Consider the following 20,122-nt stretch of genomic DNA (forward strand, 5'->3'; position numbering starts at 1 on the left):
ACTGCAGTATGCACTTTTCTGGCTGTCATTCTTGAAGATACATTGGAACAAAACGCGGCTTTTATTTTATCCCCTCCAACCGAGTCCTTAAACTGCGCATCCACCCGCCTGCTTCTTCGAGAAGCTCTTCATCGGGGACATTCCCCACCTCTTCAGCATGGCCTGGTCATCGTCCCACCCAGAACACTCCGTCGTCAACATCTTCTCTCCCGTAAAGACGGCGTTCGCACCAGCCATGAAACACAGAGCCTGCTCCTCCTCCTTCATCGTGATCCTGCCGGCCGCCAGCCTGACGATGGAACCGGGCATCACGCATCTCGCCGTCGCAACCGTTCGCAGGATATCGGTGAACGGCAGCGGGTTGTTGCCTTCCAACGGCGTGCCTTTGATCGGGACCAACGCATTGATCGGCACGGACTCGGGGTGCTCGGGCAGAGTCGACAGTGTGTAGAGCAGGCCGATGTGATCCTCGGGCTTCTCGCCCAAGCCCAGGATACCGCCGGAGCAGACACTAATTCCCGCCTCGCGGACATTATTGATAGTGGCCAACCGCTCATCGTAGGATCTCGTAGTGATGACCGTGGGATAGAACTCCCGCGAGGTGTCGACGTTGTGGTTGTACGCGGTGAGACCCGCATCCTTCAGCTCCTTGGCCTGGGCGGCATCGACCATGCCCAGGGTCACGCAGCACTCCATGCCCATGCCCCGCACGCCCTTGATCATCTCCTTGACGTTCTTGAGACTCGTCTTGCGGCCGCGCATGTCGCGCCACGCCGCTCCGAGACAGAAGCGGGTGCTGCCGTTGTCGTGCGCCTTCTGTGCGGCGGCAAGGACCGTGTCGACCGAGACCATGGGCGTAGCCTTGAGCCCGGTCTTGTGTTTCGACGACTGGGAGCAGTACGAGCAGTCCTCGCTGCAGCCGCCGGTCTTGATGTTGTGGAGGGTGCAGAGCTGGATCTTGGTGGGGTCGTGGAAGCGGCGGTGGACACTGGCCTGGAGGGGATCTCGTTCATCAGCCACGCAATGGGAATCCGTGCGGTTGGGATCCACTCACAGCCGCGAAAGCCAACTCCATCAACCCGGTGTTGTAGATCTCCTTGATCTCGTCCTTCGTCCAGTCGGTCCTAGGAGCAGTGGCATTTACCGCACGCTGCAACACCGAGCCCGAGCTGCTGCTGCTGCTCGATACCGGCGGCGGCGGTGCGTCTTTCGCAGCGATTGTCGAATTGAGGACTGTGCTGTATTCCCTTCGCATGCACAACCGTGTGCTGCGGGAAGCGGTTGTGATCAACGAGCGGCGCATGTTGTTTTCTTTTCTTTCCGGTTCGTATGAGTGAGCGGGTGAAGAAGTGGATGATAGGAGTCACAGCTGTCACTACAGTAGAGTAGATGGAGGAGATAACTGCTTAGCTGTAGAGTGTGTAGGTGCCTGGACGATCAGATGTAGAGTTATGTTACATACGGTACGCTCGAGGCCGTCCCGCGGCGTATCGGTACCACAGCCACCGAATTCAGATTACCCCCCACCCCGCAGTCCAAGGCCGTAGTTAGGATCCAGTTAAGCCATCCCACCTACATATTCGCGCACTGTGATAGGTCAGAACACCATCGCAGCGCAAAATTCTGCAGGCCGGTTATGGCCACAAGCAGCTAGAGCGGGGTACAGATGTGCATCATACTCAGCCTGCTAACTCGCCTTAGTTACCGGATAATCACTATCAAGCCGAACATTTCTCAAGCTCATCATACATATCCGGCCCAGCATTTATTTTTCGCGCGATGCATCGAATCCAACAAGTGGTTTTTTTGGCTGCCATGAGCGATGAGCTATGGAGATACCTGCCTTTCACAGGCGATTTCTGCTCGGAAGTGGACGGTGGACCTCGCGAACTCGTGAGAAAGCGGAGACAGCTGTGCGAAAATGGGATGATGTCGGATTAAGGTATGGTACGTGCGTCAGGCTTACCGGACATCTCATACGATATGATCATACTGCCTCAGCATCATCTCAGACTATGCGGATTTCCTAAATGCCCGCCCGCATGTCGGTGCCATATGTATGACTCTTCGATTTTTCACAGTCTCCGCTCGATGTCGATCCTGGAAGGAGGGGTTTATTTTTTGTTGAGCTGTGATGATGCGGCCTGCCAGGTTCCTGCAAAGCGCACACATCCCCGTTTTTCGTTTCGGGGTATTTTTCTTATCTTTTTTCTCTTCTCAGTCATCTCGGCCTCGGCGTGGGGCCAAGGCAGCGGCGCCGGCGCCGGCTGGAGTCATGCAACTACTGCTATTATAAATCCCGGCCGCCATTAAAGGGCCATTGTTCCTCACCACGGCGGATTACTCACCTCGTCACCGAACACGAGAATGAGGTTTCCAGCGCTCGACGGCTCACCGCTGTTGCGGTCACTTCGCGCCTTCCAGGTCTATGGGGCCAACACTAACGTGGGGAAGACAATCGTGTCGACGCTGCTCTGCAAGGCGCTCCTCCGCCGCGAGTCGGAGAAAAATCAGGGTGTGTGGTATCTGAAACCGGTCTCGACCGGTGCCGGCGTGGATGCAGATGACCGGTGAGCTACCTACATACATAGCCGCGTCTGCCGCGTAGAGATGGGGGTATGTGCTTATGATCCGCGCGATAGACATGTAACCAAGTACGCGCACGGCGTGAATGCAAAATGTCTATGGCAGTTCAAGGAGCCGATCAGCCCGCATCTGGCTGCTCCGCAGACTCCTGTAAGCTACCACGATTCCTGTCTGTATCGGCCGATTGCTCATTACATGTCCCCGTCAGCAACATTCGGACGAAGCGCTTCTGTCGCAGCTGCACAAGCATATCGCCGGCATCAAGCAGTCGGGGACGCTGGTCGTGGAGACGGCCGGCGGCGTGCATTCGCCGACGCCCTCGGGGACCTCGCAGGCGGATTTCTACCGGCCGCTTCGGCTGCCAATAGTCCTCATCGCCGACTCGGCGCTGGGCGGAATATCCTCCTCCATCTCCGCGTTCGAATCCCTCCACATCCGCGGCTACGATGTCGAGCGAGTAGTAATCTTCTCGAACTCGACGTACCGCAACGACGGCTACCTGGGGCCATACTTCGAGCGGCACGGCGTGCCCACGACGGTGCTTCCCTCGCCGCCTTCGCAGCACGAGAGCCCCGCCGAGGACGCCTCGGCAATGTCCGAGTACTACGAGTCCACCGCCGCGAGCCTGAGCCCCGCGATCGCGGACCTCGAGTCGCGGCACGCATCCCGCATCGCAGAGCTCGAGAGCATGCCCGCGCGCGCAGCAGAGACGATATGGTACCCGTTCACGCAGCACGCCGAGATCTCGCCGGCGACCATCCAGGCGATCGACTCGGCGCACGGCGATTTCTTCCAGGTGTACTCGCCCGCCGCGAAGTCCGCGAAGTCCGCGGAGAAGCAGGAGGAGGTGCTGCGCCAGAAATTCGACGGCTCGGCATCGTGGTGGACCCAGGGGCTGGGGCACGCGAACCCCGACCTTACACTCGCCGCCGCGTATGCCGCCGGAAGGTACGGCCACGTGATGTTTCCCGGATCGATCCACGCGCCGGCACTCACGCTGGCGGAGATGTTGCTCAAGAACCTGGGGAATGAGCGCCTCGAGCGCGTGTTCTACTCCGACAATGGGAGTACCGGTGTCGAGGTGGCGCTCAAGATGGCGCTGCGCGCGAGTCGCCTGAGGTATGGATGGGGTGCTAACGATGACCTCGGGATCCTCGGATTGAAGGGCGCATATCATGGCGACACCATCGGAGCGATGGACTGTGCCGACCCCGGTGTGTACAATGAGGAGGTGGAGTGGTATAGCGGCCGTGGTCACTGGTTCGATTTCCCCAAGGTCGCGATGAAGGATGGTGTGTGGAAGGTTACCATGCCCGAGGAGATGGGTGGGGGCGAGACGGAGTTCGCAAGCCTCAGCGAGGTGTTTGACGTGGAAGGTCGGGAGGCCGGAAGCCTCGGTGAGATGTATGCAAAGTATATCCGCGCCCGTCTCGAGCAGCTCGTCAAGTTCGAGGGCAGAAAGTTCGGTGCAGTGATGATCGAGCCGGTGGTCCTAGGCGCCGGAGGAATGCTTTTCGCGTGAGCATCCCTCGTTCCCCCGCATGCACCCTTGGCTGACTATCCAGCGACCCACTGTTTCAACGTACACTCGTGAATGTCGTGCGCTCCAGCGCCGACCTATTCCCCGCAGCGGCCTCCGAGCCCACCGGATCACCAACCTGGTCCGGCCTGCCCATCATAGTCGACGAGGTATTCACGGGGCTCTACCGTCTGGGTCGGATCACGTCGTCGTCGTTCCTCGGGATAAACGCCGACATCAGCATCCACGCGAAGCTTTTAACGGGCGGGCTGCTGCCACTGTGCGTGACTCTCTCGAGCGATAGCATCTTCCGCGACTTCCTCGATGAGAGCAAGACCAAAGCGCTTTTGCACGGGCACAGTTACACCGCGCACGCGGTCGGCTGCAACGTGGCCAAGACCAGCGTCGAGACCATGCTAGCTATGGACGCGGGAGACGCCTGGCGTGCGGCTAAAAAGGACTGGAAACGGTCCGGCGAGGAGACGGGTGCCGCTTGGAGTACGTGGCGGCATAGCTTCATCACTGAAGTCTCCCGCTTCAGCCAGGTCGAGGGCGTGTTCGCGCTCGGATCGGTGCTGGCTATAACGCTGAAAGATAATACTACGGGTACGATACCGCCCGGCCCCCACCATGTAATCACGACATCGCAGCTGACAGATGCAGGATATACTTCTACCGCCGCCGCGGGACTGTTGAAAAAGCTGAAGGTGGAGGGTGTGGATGCGAGAACGTTGGGGAATGTGCTGTACGTACTCGCCAGTCTGACGACGAAGGAGGAGGCGGTTAGGGGACTGGAGGAGCTTTTGGTGAGGGGGTTGGGGGAGGTGTAGATAGGGGGTTATCTTTCGACGCGTCATGCTCGACTCAAGAGATGTAGATAAGTAGGAGGTCATCCATCGCTATATCGTAATCGAGCGAGTCTGAAATGCGACATCACGAGCATTGATGACGAGTGCTAGTTCATGATCAGACTTGATCATTCAAGTGTTACTTCACATGGTACCTGGTAGTTACAATGCAGCCCAGCAGAAGTTCGAAACCGCGCAGCACTCACCAGCACCCACCAGTACTCGCCGGCCAAATCACCCGTCAATCACTGGACCTCACTCATCCAATCCAGCGGACCAACCATCGACAAAGTCAGGGGATGCATGTATGTACCTCATGTTCACATGTACACACAACGATGGTAGAAAATCAAGTCAGGCACCGAACATACCGGTCGTGTCCTACGTACGTACGCGATCTCGGCTAGCAGGTAGGTCCCTATAGGTAGCAGGTATGTACCTAGATCATCACTCGGTGGATATACCTATGTAGGTGCTATGAAATAGTGCTTTGTTGATATGGAACCTCGGCGTTCTGTATCCCTTCTGAGCATCCTTTCCACTTCATAGATGAACTTTGGACGGTGATACAAGCAAATGGAAACCACGGTACCCATTACCATCCACCTTTCATCAACTTCAGTTCGGAAGTATGCATGTCCCAACGCAGCTCCGTAACTTTCATGGCTGAATCTCGGACCTCTGATCGATTCGGTCTGGCTCGCATTGGAATGGATTGGTCGTTTTCCATTGCACCAGTACCTTAACACTGGCCAATTCGAGATGAGAGGGATGCCGTGCGTCGGAACGCGTCCATGCGCGTGTTATGGAACGGTAACAGGTGTTCGACTCGCTTATGGTGCCGGACGCTTTAACGGGCAAGCGAGGGACGAAAGATGACCCCCAGCGCCGACCGCTACTCCTCTCTACCACAATAAAAAGAATTTATTTTGAAACCGTAGAATGGTAGAGTAGTATGTGTAGAACGGTTCTACGGGTTCAAAATTAAATTATTGGTGGTTGGTGGAGAGGAGTAGGACTTGAAAAGTCGGGTATTTTGTATGAGGGGGGTATGCCATTGGACATACGCTAGCCGCCATGAAGAATGACACTAATCAGATTAGTACAGGCCGAGTGATAATTAATGAGTATCACAAGCAACATATACAGGCGGAAGAAAAAAGTGGATCTATGAGGGCGCGGCTAGAGTGGTGGTGAGTAGAATAACAGGAGGAATCAAAAATCAAGTCAAGTGAACAAAAACTGGCTGAAATATTGGTTTACCACCATAGGTTTTGCGGGGTCATATATCCGCACTCGATTTCTTGGCGGGCCCACCTCATTGGACATGCCAAGACGCTAGCCCTTTAACGTGTCCGGCACCATAGTTATCCTCCATATCCCTATGTATTGTATGCACGTGCAGAATTGGAGAACCCGTTCAACGACGGTTTCCGGCACACCGGCCACCGCGAGCGCGAACGTATGTAAAACGACGACGTTGCATTACCACCACAACGGATACGGCAGTTACCCCGGAGTAGCTGCGCTGTCATGAATTCGAACGCTTCCAAGCAACCTGCCATAACTAGAATTGCTTATGGTAGAGTGCTCACCACTCCATGGCCAGTCGTTGAGGCAGCCGCTACACTGGATCGGATGCAGCGGATCCGAAGCTCAGGCGAGAACTCGGAAGTCAAGTTCCCAACAACCGCGTGGGCACGTTGCCGCCAAGCCACACGCTATGTTCATTGCAACCATCCCATAAAACTTTAAAACTTTCCCGTATTCCTCCCCTTTTCTTCGCACCATCCAACAACAATCGCCTCGACAGTAGAAGAAATCTCACGACACCCACACACACACACACACACAATGCGGACACTCTACATTATCGGGCTGCTGGTGCCGCTGATCTGCTACCTGATGGACTCGTCGTTGCCGAAATTCTACATCTTCGACCCCGTCAAGCTCCAGGAACTCTCGAAAGAGTCCATCGCCGCCGGAGCCGGAAATGCCACCATTGTGCTGCACCATCTCGTCGACGCGTTGCAGCAGGAATACGGCATCACTCACGTCAACGGCATCGAGAAGGACAAGTGGTTCTTCAAGTATGTCCCCGCCCTTCTCTCTCTTTCTCCCGCTCGAAAAAACTGACACGTTGCAGCAACGCCGGCGGAGCAATGGGCGCCATGATCATCCTCCACGCCTCAGTGACCGAGTACCTGATCCTGTTCGGCACGCCGCTCGGCACCGAGGGCCACTCGGGCCTGCACCTCGCCCACGACTACTTCACCATTCTCTCGGGCGAGCAGCAGCGCTTCAAGCCCGGCGAGATCGAGCCGTCCGTCTACCGTCCCGGCGACCAGAACTACCTTCCCCGCGGCGAGGCGACCCAGTACGTCCTCAACGGCTGGGCGCTGGAGCTCGCGCAGGGTTGGATCCCCAGCATGCTCCCGTTCGGCTTCCTCGATACCTTCACTAGCACCCTCGACCTCCCCAACCTGTGGAAGACCGTGTATCTCACCGGTGTCAACATGGTTGGGCAGTTGATGCTTGGAAAGTTCTAGGCATGGGTGTTGTGCAGTAGATATGGTTGGACGGGAGGAGGTTACGAGATGGACGTTGATTATAATACCCGGCGTGTGTGTATTTGTGTAATGTAATGTCATGTCACGGAATGAATATATGATGTGTGCGTCTTAGTAACTCTCCCATCAATCCGGTAATGTGTCCAAATGCGGCAATGGCCACGTCTCGGATTCTCAAACGCACAAATCGGAGCTCGTGTCGGGGACGAGGAGCGGGTATGTAGAGATGGTGCGTTTATCACCTGACAAAGGAGCATTCCCGGACCGTGCAACCACGACAACATCTCCTTCCTCAAGCCTGATCTGGTACCTACCCAAGTATTTACATGCCTTGTTCCTGCACACCGCAAGAATCAATTGCAGCTATCGTCCGGAGTTGGAACTTAGAACACGTCCATCCAAGGAATGGAGCCTCACGAGTTACCAACGCCCAGCCCAACCCGCAAGAGAGTACCTACTCTAATCTGAAAGAACCACGACGTACTGGTATCACGTGACGTTCCTCCGAAAACTCGGCATTCGGGATGTTGAGTGTTTTGGGGTGTTTTGAGGTGTTTACATCACGATCATGATATTTGACTCGGAGAAGAAGAAAAAAAACAGACGTTTGGCACATCGGCCTTCGGGATAACGGTGTTTGGCCGCACAGTGTCACGGCGTTTATCGGTGATATACGTCATATAGACACCGGTATGTAGTAGTTGATGCTTTCCCCACAACAGCGTCTTCGGCAGAACGATATCATCCCTGGGACGGCATACATACCCCAGATACATACCTAGTTACTGGCTGTGTATGTAGAACTCGGCCTGAAGACTGAAAGTGGGCCCATCGCTCCCAGCTCCCGCCTGCATGTACCGGGCCCGCCGGCCGGAAGCTCCGAGCCTCCAACGGCAGGGAATGGCCGTTTCGGTCTCCGCACTGCACGGGCTCTCATGGGCCAACACGCCTCCGTCCCTGCATGCCGGGAAACCTAACGTCTGCTCAGTGGCTTCCGTGGATCCTGCTGTGGGGATGTGGAGATGTGGCACATGATCCATCCGGATATCCATTCTCCGAGTAATATCAATTTATCAAGCCGAGTCTTGGGCTGGGGAGTGCGGGCCCCGGGGCGGCTGGATATTGGCGGTTTCGAGTATGGAGGTGTGATCCGGGGGTCTCGAGTATACGAGTATACGAGCATACGTCGAGTGCGTCGAGTGCGTGTTGTCGAGGTTTCCCACGAGCTGCTGCATAGATATCTACTAGGTATGTAGTAGCACGGATGTTCTGTGTCCGCGCACGTCAGCGTTTACCTGGGGGTTTTGGATCATCGTTCGCCATGGAGCATGGTCTGGTATCGCGACCAGAGGGACTGGGTAGGTAGTTAGGTGTAGGACGGTGGGGAGAGTGGGTACGGGCACGAACTGCGTCATAAGGGCTGGAACAAGGCTGAAAGTAGGTCTCAGCTGAAGTCGGCGATGTCGAGAGCATTGCGGACTAGGTATCTATAAGTTGGTGAGAAGCGATTGCCTATACATAGTAGTAGGGTGGTGAGATAATCTCGGATCCGAAGGGGTCGCAGCCAGTAGGTGCATCTCGCCAGGCGTCGATCAGTTTCGAGTATCATGTATGTACTTAGCGAAGGAGATCAGCAAGGCAGTGGATCAGACGATACTACATAGTCGTGAACTCCATCGTATACATGAGATGGCGTTGATTATTTGAGCTGTATGATAGGTCTCGCACGTACGTAAGAGCAGCGATCACCTTCTAACGCTCCCCCTTTACTCTAGGTATTCCCCATGACCATCCATAGACCATTTCCCCCGCATTCCAAGTTCTCACTCGACTACCGGTATCGGAGCCGTGGCTGGAAGTGGATGGATGGTTGGATGGATGGATCATCTCAGGCATTTAGACTGAAAGGTGGGCCACCGTCGGTACAAGCCGATCCACCGATTCCTGTTTCATCGTGATACGTACATACATATGCCGATCACGGCTTGAAAACGAAAGGGAATCCATTTCGCTTCCCTTCCTCGGAGTCCTACCTGATCCCCTACCCTCAATTCCTAGCAGCCGCTACTATGTGGTAGATGACGCTGACGACCCGCACTCCGCGGCGGAAAATGCTACGGCCACTCACCAGCGAGTGATATCCAGTGCTGGAGGACGCAAGGTAGAAATATAGAGGACCACGGAAGACCCTCGCCTAAGGCGGGCACGCCAGCCTACGCATCCGATGGGGGCGAGACATGTATACTTCATAGTTAGTAAGGATGATGGCGCCAGCTAGCTACTAACTAACGGTATATCTATCAGCCACAGACCCGCCCGAGCTCCATAGAAATCCGACACAGCGCCGAGGAGTACATACAACTCCCGAGTCTCAAATACGGTACTTACGGTATCTATGTACCTACGGTATGTATCCACCCGGGCGGGCTCGAGAGTTAGATAGCTAGCTACACGTGGCTTCGGGCCGGTGATAAGGATACATACGCCCGTAAGGAAAGCAGGGCTAATAGTAGCAGTGCCGTGGTCCGTCCGGCGGTAAAGTACCGTATACGCTTCTGGGCGAGATCCGACAGTGCTAGGCCGGGACGATTGCCTTCCCTGCTGGATCGAGGCATCGAAGGTCGTCGATACGGGACGATCCGTGACGATACAGGACGATACGGGACGATACTAGTAACTGCTACAGGCTACCGGTATCTTCCTATGTACATAGTATGATAGCCGTACGCAAGAAATACAAATACAAATACATACATACAATAAGCCCAGCCTCCATATTTCCGTCGCACCCGCGCCGGGAGTCCGGGACTCGGGACTCGGCCAATCCTCCACGCTTGTTGCCGATGCCTGCCCGCTGACTAGCCCCCACTGCGCATGTATGTATGTATGTATGTATGTATGTAGGTGGGTATGTAGGTGGGTAGGTAGGTACATCGTGCTCCTCCATGCTCCTTTGTGTAAGTTAGTAGAGTATGCACTCACCATCCATCTGCCGTGCGGGTGACGGCGCGTGACAGCGCATCACGTTGCGTGAAGGAGCAGATAAACATCGGTACATAACAAGTAGGTATTTCATACACACCGGTAGATACATAACTACTGGTAGTAAACCTGAAACTGCCAACGCGTCCGTGTCAGCAGTGAGTGAGCACGAATCTCCCCGGCCTCTGTCCCCCGTTCACCTTTGCTACATAGTAGGTACCTAATCCGCAGTGAACTGGAAAAAATACCAACAACAACAACAACAACAACAATCTCTATTCTGCTCTGCTCGTTGATTCCAACACCGATTACCTAGTCGGCACCGACCACCCCAACGACGAGCCCCCGGTCTCCAATCCTCCAACCCAAGCCCGGCTCCGCAGGGCCACCCCAGCCGTCTCATCCACCGTCACCGGGTTGCCGAGGTCCGACCATGCGCCTGCGTCAGCCTTGCACATCGCGGATTGCAAGGCCTAGTTACTCTAGCTACCTGGAGGCTGGGTATCTACTACCGATATACCTAGTGTTTGATCCGCTAGTCGTCAACCATGGAACATGGAAGAAGCCAGGAGGAAGAAGGATGGAAGGCGGTCGTGCATATGCATGTAAATCATATCACCTAGGAGTCTGGGAGGATATGTATCTCACACGGTGGCCCTGAAATTTGGGGATCTGATGGAGAAGAAGATGAAGAAGAAGATGAAGAAGGAGATTCGAAGGGGATTCGAAGGAGGAGATTCGACGGAGACGCAGAAGAGAAGGGGAAGAAGCAGAGGAAGAAGAAAACGAGGGGGTCCGGGGAGTTTGTTGCAGTGTTGCAGTGGTGCAGATGCCGATGGCGATTAGGTGTTTCGGATTCAGTACCTATGCACTTGGGGACGGGGATCCGCTGGGGGTGGCGTAGGTAAGCCGAGTTCACTGTTCACTGTTCGATGGCACCTAGAGTAGAGTGTGGGGTGATTGTAGGATTCGAGGTACACCACTTCCATGAGCATTGAGCTCAGCTGGTCATCTGGAGAGATTGGTCCGTGTTGGAAAGGACCCGGCCAGGAGTATCTGGGGTGCATGTAGGTAGAGTACCTAGAGTGCGGTACATAGGGCATAAGTTATCTCCGCCAGATAAATTCATCGGCCGCAGGCCACTCTTCCACTCACGAGTCACCGTGGCTACATTGTAATTGGTGGTTGGTCGGCGTTTAGTTCGATGGAAGGGGAGGAGTGGGCGCACCATGACCGCAATGATCAACGCCGCCACCGCCACCAGCGCCCCAGCGCCTTAACGTCCCAGCTCGTCCAATGGATGCCCTCCCGCCCCCCATGGGGGAGCATGAGCTATGCAAGCCACCGACCACTGGCCAAAGGTATGATATGTGCGTGCAGCGTATGATGTGCGAAGTTCAAACTCGCGGTCGATCCCCCCCGCATTTTATACATTCGCCTCTCGAGCTTCAAGCTGCCAGCCTTCCCCAGGTTTCTGCCCCCCGAGTAATAATCCATGCGCTCCCTATCAAGTTTTCGAGTTTTCGAGTTTTCGAGTGCTTCGAGTTTTTCGAGCAGAGCAGAACAGAGCAAACCTCAGCAGAGTAGAGTGCTGTTTCGTGAAGTGCTGTCACTGCTGTTTGATAGTTACTGCTGTTTGACAGAGTAGGTAAGCGATCGCTCGGTGGTGGAATGCATGCTCTGCGCCTTGCATGAGCGATAACATCAGGTAGAGTGGTGCTTTTACGTACACACGGCGAAGGCAGTTAACGGTGGCAGACTGGCAGACTGGCAGTTTCAGTGAGATGTCGCGGTTGGAGCGGGTGCAGATGGAGATGTTAGAGTACATAGAGAAGGTGGAGTGGATGTTTACAGGATATGGATGGATCGTGGAAGGAGAGAGTAACGTAGATACAGGATATGGATAGATGTGGATTGTCCATGCGAGTTCAACCATTTGGGCCGCCAAGATTCGGGTCAACAGTCCGTCATCTTGTTTTTCGTTTTTTTGTTTCCTTTCTTTCTTTCTTCTTCCTTTCTTTCTTTCTTCTTCTTCCTTTCTTTCTTTTCTTCTTCCTTTCTTTCTTTTCTTCTTCCTTTCTTTCTCTCGCGGGTGTTGGGCGGCGGGTGGCGGTAGGCGGGCACTCCTTACTCCGTACTCCTCCCGCCTTACTCCCGAGTCCTGACTCCTCCACATTCCACATCCACACGATCGCTTGTCGGCAGTTCTCGCTTGTCGCGGCGCGGCCGTGTCTTGTTTCCTGGGTTTCGGATTTGAGCCAATCAGCCGGTGTGTGTGCTCTGGGTTTGTAGGAAGTGCCACAGTGGAGCACCACCTTCCTCCCTTGTGGCATAATCTTCGGATGCTATATACTATCGTATGTAGAGTAGGAGGTAGTATGAATGATATGCAGGACTGGTCGGCGGTACCGGTCGGCGGTATTTGTATCGCAGATGCCGACCCTCTACATTTCTTCACACTCTACATCCTCTTTCTTCCAGAAACGGAGGGAGGGAGGATATCATATGTGAGGATTCTCCGTGAGGTGAGCGAATAGGGCACCCCGATCCCTAGCCGAAGAGGCAGCGGTTGTGCACTGTTTCTGCTCCAGTTCCGGTTCCCGTTCCGCCGTCGCACGACGTTAATGCGGCATCCCGCCGAACTGGTGAGGGTGTGGTCACTTGGTGTGTGGTGTGGGCCCTGGAGGGATGCAGGTACCGTTTTACTAGCATGCAGTGCTGATGAACGAATAATCTTCGTATGAGGTATGCATGCTGTGTGTGCTTTCGCCGAGAGACGAACGAGACGAACGCGAGGAGAATGAAAACGAAGAAAAAGAAGAGGAGGCAGACGACGAGAGGCACAGACAGAGAAGTCCTCTAGATACCGTACCAGAAAGCAGAGTTGCGTCCGGGGAGGTTTCAAGCAGAAACAGCGTGATCCCAGTTGTGGCTAGAGTGGAACTCGACGACGATCGTTTTTTCGCTGCGTAATTTCCCGCCGCGGAATCATCTACGGTGCATAGAGTTACGTGTTGGTGCGTTCCTGGTTGCGCGAGAGAGTCGATCGTGGGGCTTCGTTGGAGTCTTTGAGGTTTGAAGTTTGGCTGGCTTGACTTGACCGACGAGCGAGCGAGTGTTTGAGGTTGGAGACTTCACGATGAACAGCTGCTATTATACCGACTGGTAAGTGAGTGCTCAGTCGGTAGTAGATGTGCGTAATAGCAGCAGCTCTCCGCCGCGACCCCTCTCCGCCTGGCTGCCCCCCGAATCCCTCCGCGATCATCATCCCCCCACTCACCCACCCCCCGCTGCAGGCATCACCCATCTCCCTGCGACGGAGGCCTGCCTCCCCTCCGGACCAATTATCAATAATCAATCCATCGAGCATCGAGCCGGGACCTCTAACAACCGCCCTTCTCCTCTTCTCCTTTTCTGACGTTATCCGTGAGTTGAGAGCCCTTCCTGCCCTTCCTGCACGCTCGAACCCCCCTCCCCCCCCCTTCCTTCGTCCTCTCATCCTCCTCCTTCGCCGCCTCCTCCTCCATCCCCCTCCCTCACTCGCTCACTCGCTCAGTCGCACACGCTCGTTCAGTCGCTCCTTCCCCCCGCACGCGCTCGTACGTCCGTGAGCAAGCAACACTCACACACCCGCAGTCGTTTCCCGTTTCCTTTCCCTCCGTGCACAGCAACCGCAAAGCAAAGTGCAGGCCTGCTACCGCTAGACACCGACACCGGCACCGACATCACGAACCGCTGTTTACTCTACTAGTATTGCGAGCGAGCGAGCGAGCAGTACCGTATTCCTGGAAATACCTATTCCACGCCCATTCCATATTCCATATTGCCATAGGAAGCATTCGGTATTCGGTCAGCGATCAACACTGCGCACTGGAGGAGGATCAGTCGTATTTCTATTTTTTATTTTTTATTTTCTATTGCACAATATTGCAGAAACCTGCTGTGTGCCTGCCCATCGCATCGCATCGCGCCGCGCATCTCATCTACCTGCCTGCGGAACCCACACACCCGCACCACCCGCACAACGCGCACCGCACAAGCATAACACGCACCGCAGACTTACTTACATACGCCGGCCGTTTCGTTTCGTGCGATTGATCAAGTGCTGAACTGAAGAAGAAGAAGAGGAAGAGGAAGAGGAAGAGGAGCAATACGCTACCCACAACTCGATCATCGCATAACATAGAAATCCGGGGGGGGGGGTTTTTTTTTTGTATTTGGTTTTTCTATATTGCTATTTCTTATTGCACACGGTACGTTGGTTGGAACTTGGAACTTGGAATTTGGGTGCGGGAACACAGCAGTCGAGTCAAGTCAAGTCAAGTCAAGTCGAGGTCAGTAAGTAGCACCACTACGGACGGACGGACGCCTGCGTTGCTTATTGTTTGCCTGCCCTGCTTGCTCGCGCAACACGAGAGATAGAGTAAACCGAACTGACGAGTTGGGTGGTGATCAGAACGCGCGAGATTCTTCAGACATCTGCCCACCGCATCACATACACAATCGTTCAATCTGTTCCTGTTGTCGTTGTCGAATTCGCAAAAATTCGGCACTCCCGACGCTTCAGTAACTCTAGAGTAACTACTACTACTGCTACTACGCATCAACTCTGACGCGCTTCTACCCCTTCATATACCGACCCACGAAGAGAAGAAATCAGAAAAAAGGGGGGGCGTCCACGGGAATAATCGTCAACACTCACCCACTCACTCACTCATTTACTCATTCACTCACACTCACTTGCAACGCGGAACTTGGAAGAGGGATCGGAAAGAAAGAAAAGTGCCAGGCCACAGCGAACGAGAGGCGGATACTCTACATCGAATCGATCCATACTCGACATCCCCCCCACCCCCTCCCCCTCTCCCCTTACGACGGTCTGATAGACGAGAACACGCAGCGCGGAAATCTGCACTTCTAGCCACTACATACTGCTACCTACTTCACTCACGGTCTTTACTCTACCACAACCTCACCTCAACTCCTCCATCCTTCCTTGCCGGCTGTCCGCACACGCGCCACGAGCCAGCTTTACCGAATAAGCATCTATCCACCTCCTTACCTACCTACTCGCTTGCCTACCTACCTACCAACCAACCGATTACTCGCCTAGTGTTTGAATGATGCATCGTCTTCGGAATAAGAAGAAGACCAAGGGGGAAGAGGACGACGGCGTGCCTCCGGTGCCGCCAGTTTCCAAGAACTTTTTGAAGAAGAACAAGACGGCGGTGCCCGAGCCGCCGCAGGTCGAGCTCGACCATGTGCTGCCGTCGTCCGACGACTTCCGCACCTCGCTGCTGATGCCCAATCTGGCGCAGCGCTTCAGCATCTTGAAGGCGGAGCAGGAGGCGTTGGCCGCCGCGAATGCCAGCAAGGAGGCTGGTGGTAATGGTGGTGGTGGTGGCTTCGAGCTGCCGGAGATGTCGTCGAGGTTCATGGGGCTGGGTGATATCGCTGAGACTGCGTCCATTGACGGGTCCATCAAGTCGGCGCACCACAGGCTGACGTCGAGGTCGGATGAAAGGAGGCCCTCTGAGGACGGGGATGGCAGCATGATGAACCGTGGCCGTGCGGGCGAGGGGAATGTGCTGTTTGGTGGCCGACAGAAGATCTACAAGGTTGCGCCGTCGAAAACGTTGAGGGGCGGTACGAGCTCGATGGAGGATTTGGGTGGTGGTGATGGTGGTGGTGGCGGCGGTGGTAGCGGTTTTGGAAGGTCGCTGGCTCATCACGATGTTCCAGATGTTCCGTTTTCGAGGCGTGAGTGGAGAAAGGGACCTGGGGATGACGATTCCGAGAGGAAATCCAACGACCTCATGGACCCCGATAGGAACCGCTACACTACTTCTTCGACCAATTCTACTCCAAACACAGCCGCGAGGCTGTCCACCGCTGCTACATCCATCAATTCACAGCCCGGCGCTTCGGTCAGCGTGGTGCCTTCGCCAGTGAGTCCTACGTCGATGGCCACAAACAAGCCTCGACGGCCCTTGTACGAACAGGCTTTGGATCAGCATCTGCAGGATCAGCAGTCTACGGCGATGGGCCGACTCGAGAGATTAGCTTCTCTGCGAAGGATGGGGTCCGGAAGTCCGCCGAGAAGCAGCTCCCCCGGGCCAGGGTCTCCGCATCGCTCGATATCGCCCTCATCGCCGACTTCGCACTCAATGATGCCATGGGCGACTCAGCGAACCTCACCCGACACTCCGTTGTCACCGCCCGCCGAGGAAGAAATGAGATCCGAGAGGGGCACGTCGCCACGACCGCCCGTATTCGACACGTTCGATTTCGGCCTCCACTTGCAGAAGCCCATCAGCCCCCCCATGAGCTCCAAGGGAAACGAGTTCCCCGCTCAAGCCCCTTTTTCGTCCGGAAGACCTAGTGGCGAGGGACGTGGACAGCAGCGCAGTCCCGAAAGGGTTGCGAGCCCGGTGTCCGATAGATCACTGTCGCTTGGGGCTGTTGGGGCGAGGAGATCACCTTCCCTCGTGAGAAGGTCCCCCTCTCCCCCTCCGCCCAGGAGCTCCGACGAACTGGAAGTTCGGTCGTACTTGGGGTCGTCAAACTCCAACAGCGAACGCAGCTCCCTCGACAACAATGATTTGGCACCTCGTCGGAGCGGTGATTCACACAGCGTCCGGCGCCTCGATATCAACGGCGGCGGTAGCATGAGGCGGCGTTCCCCCTCCGTCCGAGTATCGACTCACGACGGTCACGAGTCCGAGGTCTCGTCCGTCGGTTCTCGTATTTCGAGGGCATCGCGTGTTTCCTCGATGAGTACCGATGAGCCGGCCAAGGCATTCCTCGAAGCGCTGAAGCCGTCCAGGAATCCATCGATTTCTGCGTCGTCACCGAGATTCAACTCCAACACCCATTCTGCCGAAGATGATTCCCCTACTCTCCCTTCGGGCCAAGGCCAAGGTCTCAGTTTGCTTGTCCGACAGCACTTAAGATCCGGCTCCGATGCGTCGTCAATGTATGCGGCGTCGACGTACACGAGAATGTCACGAGTGTCCCGCTACGGCGTGGCCGCTTCTACTACTACTTCCAAGGTTGGTGAAGAGCCCAGAGCATCGGGGAGCAGCGCAGGTAACATTTGGCAGTACGAAGATGCCGCCGCCGCAGCCGCCGCAGAAGTGTCTTCCGAGGGCAGCGAGCCGAGCAGTCCATCATCAGCATCCCACGTGTACGGCCGCAAGAAGTCCCCCGCGACTCCGCCCGAGATCCCGTCGAAGGCTCCCGGTCGCTCGGGGTCGAGCCTGGGAAATCGAACCGAAGACGAGGACATGCGGAATGGCTCCTGGGAGAGAGGAAGGATGACAACTGATAGTCGGCCCGGGTCCGAGTGGGGTGATAGTAGACCTGGTACCAGAGCACCCAGCAGGGCTGGTACAGAGAGATCCTTGAGTAGAGCCGGTGGTGACCCCGATGACCAGGACTGGGAACAGCAATTGGCCTTCCGGCGACAGATCGTGCAGCAGAACTTAAGGAACCAGGAAAAGATCAACAGCCAGCACGAGATGCCGTACGACCACCCGAAGGAATTGATGAGCCGGGGAAATACCACCGCCAGCTCTTTCGGAGGAATCAAGGTCAAAGGATCCAACATCATCAGAACGGACAATGGTAGGTCTCCCGTGGTTCCAAGGGCGGAAAGCAGAGAGCGTGGAAGGCACGACGGCCGCACGATGGACGCCAGATCCATAAGAGGACCGATGTCTCCGCCGGGTCACCCCGCACATGGTCGTTCCGGGCATCCCGCTCATTCAGGTCATCCAGGTCCAGGTCCCCACGGTTTCCCAGGCTCCCACGGTCCTCCAGGTCACCCCAGTGCCTCTCCCCGGCCGCAACAGCGGCAGCGACCTCCTCTCGCCACGAACCACACTTTTGGCCCCGGCGGCAACGGCAGCCGCTCCGCCGATCCCCTATCGCCCGCTTCCAGTCGCTCCAGGCACACATCGCCGAGAAACTCGCCGCCGCGGGTACGCCAGCAGCTCTCGCACGAACAGATGAACGGCAATAGGGGTCAGCCCATGGGCTGGCAAGACAGCTTCGATCAGCCTCCGATGCAAACGCGAAGCACGCCTTCCACACCGGTTCCTCGACAAGGCCCTATGCCTCCCTTGCCCCCGTTGGTGGGAGGAAAGATCTTCCGACCCGCTGCCGATGGATTCCGGGACGATCTTTCGAGGGCCATGATGACCGGCCAGTCAAACATCACCGAGGTTCCCCGGCAACGCATGAGGAACGGATCCAGCCCGGAGGAGCCCATGGAAAACGTGAGATCCACCTTTGAGGACGAGGACCATCGACCATCACCTTTGAGGAGGCCCCGCGGTAACAGTCTTATCCAGGGAGTACAGGGACTTCGATCGAGGAACATCGACCGGGAAAGCACGCAACTGCCACCGCTGAACACGGCCGGTCTGCTGCCGCCCAATGCCATCGGAACGCCAAACTCGCTGGGATCCAGGTCGCCAGCAACACCCGGACCGTCACCGACACCGTCTCCAGCGGTTGCCAAATCCCCAGCCGCCATCATGCAGCAGATCGCGAACGCAAACTCGTCGCTCGCACCCGCGCGCAAGCGCGTAGTCAACAAGTTTGAAATCGGCGAGCCAACACTGCTGTCAAAGACGTCGCACATCCCCACCATCAACCTGCCCAACCGCCCCGCAGACGGACTCTCTATCCCCCACCTCCTCGCGTCCTCGGCGCAGTCGATCAAGAGCTCCGCGCAGTCGACGAAGAGCCGCAAGCGCAACAATACCATCTTTGGCGTCTTTGGACGGAATAATACTACGGAGGATATTCCTAGCCTGCCGCAGGTCGTTATGCCAACTACTGCTACTCCTACTGGCGGCGATGGTTTCCCCGATAGGTCGAATAGGGCGTCGTATAATACCCTGAGGAAATCGACGAGTGATGGTGGTGCGCTCGCCAGTCGTGCGAGAATGGATGAGGTCAATGCGATGAGACATCATATGCCCAAGATTCAGAAGCCGATGGCTGGTGGGATGATTTGAGGGTGGTTTAGCGGGCGGGTGGAGTGGGGTAAAGGGGAGCGGGGAGTGGGGGGTGAGATGCAGTGGGTGTTGATGACCGTTATGTAGCCTTGCTTTTTTATTTTCTTCTTTTTCTTCTTTTTACTTCTTCCTTCGCTTTTATTCGCTTCTTTCAACTTTACGTTTTATATCTTATGCGGATTCACTTCCTTCGGTGAGCTTGGTAGTTTGGTAGTGTTTGGTAGTGTTTGGTAGTGTTTGGTAGTGTTTGGTAGTGTTTGGTAGTGTTTGGTAGTGTTTGGTAGTGTTTGGTAGTGTTTGGTAGTTTGGCAGTACGGGTGTGCCGTTTTTATGTCTAACTACTTGCTTGGTGTGTGTGTGATTGTGTTTGACTACCTATCGTGTTTCTATTGTATTTGACTCCTGTGTTCGTTTGATCTTGGAGTTTATGGGGGGGAATGGGGGTGGGGAAGGGAAGGGAAGGAAGGGAAGGGAAGGGAAGGAGATAACTTTTAACTGTATGTTCTTTTTTCCAGTGCTGGATACCTGAAGGCTGAAGTACCTATTGTGTACCTATTGTGTAAATGGTTGGGTGATTCTATGTTCTTTTTT

At 55.5% G+C, this 20,122-nt stretch overlaps 5 protein-coding genes across 5 annotated transcripts; 3 read left to right on the plus strand and 2 right to left on the minus strand.

Annotated features, from left to right (window-relative positions):
- Position 1: 1 nt before the first annotated feature.
- On the minus strand, positions 2-1,492 carry BZA05DRAFT_430957 (biotin synthase). The gene is made up of 2 exons (XM_051486172.1): positions 1,055-1,492; positions 2-993 (listed from the first exon to the last, which is right to left on the minus strand). Exons 1-2 carry the CDS (start codon positions 1,301-1,303, stop codon positions 88-90), a joined length of 1,155 nt encoding a protein of 384 aa, XP_051337451.1. The 5' UTR covers positions 1,304-1,492; the 3' UTR covers positions 2-87.
- A 636-nt stretch (positions 1,493-2,128) lies between these two features.
- On the plus strand, positions 2,129-5,045 carry BZA05DRAFT_117689 (onanonoxo-7-onima-8-eninoihtemlysoneda). Its single transcript, XM_051478646.1, has 5 exons — positions 2,129-2,570; positions 2,643-2,736; positions 2,795-4,104; positions 4,152-4,711; positions 4,769-5,045. Exons 1-5 carry the CDS (start codon positions 2,368-2,370, stop codon positions 4,933-4,935), a joined length of 2,334 nt encoding a protein of 777 aa, XP_051337452.1. The 5' UTR covers positions 2,129-2,367; the 3' UTR covers positions 4,936-5,045.
- Positions 5,046-6,629: 1,584 nt separating this feature from the next.
- BZA05DRAFT_404115 (ERG2/sigma1 receptor-like protein) lies at positions 6,630-7,631 on the plus strand. Its single transcript, XM_051484265.1, has 2 exons — positions 6,630-7,043; positions 7,100-7,631. Exons 1-2 carry the CDS (start codon positions 6,808-6,810, stop codon positions 7,500-7,502), a joined length of 639 nt encoding a protein of 212 aa, XP_051337453.1. The 5' UTR covers positions 6,630-6,807; the 3' UTR covers positions 7,503-7,631.
- A 6,325-nt stretch (positions 7,632-13,956) lies between these two features.
- On the minus strand, positions 13,957-14,733 carry BZA05DRAFT_404116 (uncharacterized protein). The gene has a single exon (XM_051484266.1). The coding sequence runs from the start codon at positions 14,687-14,689 to the stop codon at positions 14,489-14,491; it is 201 nt and encodes a 66-aa protein (XP_051337454.1). The 5' UTR covers positions 14,690-14,733; the 3' UTR covers positions 13,957-14,488.
- A 634-nt stretch (positions 14,734-15,367) lies between these two features.
- Positions 15,368-19,545, plus strand: BZA05DRAFT_117715 (uncharacterized protein). Its single transcript, XM_051478647.1, has 2 exons — positions 15,368-17,557; positions 17,609-19,545. Exons 1-2 carry the CDS (start codon positions 15,626-15,628, stop codon positions 19,529-19,531), a joined length of 3,855 nt encoding a protein of 1,284 aa, XP_051337455.1. The 5' UTR covers positions 15,368-15,625; the 3' UTR covers positions 19,532-19,545.
- Positions 19,546-20,122: the final 577 nt, after the last annotated feature.

This window comes from Tricharina praecox (genome assembly GCF_024521635.1).
Source record: "Tricharina praecox strain CBS 144465 chromosome Unknown BZA05scaffold_20, whole genome shotgun sequence".
NCBI classification, from domain to species: domain Eukaryota; kingdom Fungi; phylum Ascomycota; class Pezizomycetes; order Pezizales; family Pyronemataceae; genus Tricharina; species Tricharina praecox.

What these genes read in the sequence shown, in the direction of transcription:
- BZA05DRAFT_430957 (XM_051486172.1), bottom strand. Translation starts at nt 1,303, where the DNA reads ATGCGCCGCTCGTTGATCACAACCGCTTCCCGCAGCACACGGTTGTGC. An exon ending in TGGAGTTGGCTTTCGCGGCT is followed by an intron (nt 994 to 1,054) that starts GTGAGTGGATCC and finishes GATCCCCTCCAG; the next exon opens with GCCAGTGTCCACCGCCGCTT.
- BZA05DRAFT_117689 (XM_051478646.1), top strand. Translation starts at nt 2,368, where the DNA reads ATGAGGTTTCCAGCGCTCGACGGCTCACCGCTGTTGCGGTCACTTCGC. An exon ending in GCCGGAGGAATGCTTTTCGC is followed by an intron (nt 4,105 to 4,151) that starts GTGAGCATCCCT and finishes CTGACTATCCAG; the next exon opens with CGACCCACTGTTTCAACGTA. An exon ending in GCTGAAAGATAATACTACGG is followed by an intron (nt 4,712 to 4,768) that starts GTACGATACCGC and finishes TGACAGATGCAG; the next exon opens with GATATACTTCTACCGCCGCC.
- BZA05DRAFT_404115 (XM_051484265.1), top strand. Translation starts at nt 6,808, where the DNA reads ATGCGGACACTCTACATTATCGGGCTGCTGGTGCCGCTGATCTGCTAC. An exon ending in AAGGACAAGTGGTTCTTCAA is followed by an intron (nt 7,044 to 7,099) that starts GTATGTCCCCGC and finishes GACACGTTGCAG; the next exon opens with CAACGCCGGCGGAGCAATGG.
- BZA05DRAFT_404116 (XM_051484266.1), bottom strand. Translation starts at nt 14,689, where the DNA reads ATGTTATGCGATGATCGAGTTGTGGGTAGCGTATTGCTCCTCTTCCTC.
- BZA05DRAFT_117715 (XM_051478647.1), top strand. Translation starts at nt 15,626, where the DNA reads ATGATGCATCGTCTTCGGAATAAGAAGAAGACCAAGGGGGAAGAGGAC. An exon ending in CTTCTACTACTACTTCCAAG is followed by an intron (nt 17,558 to 17,608) that starts GTTGGTGAAGAG and finishes AACATTTGGCAG; the next exon opens with TACGAAGATGCCGCCGCCGC.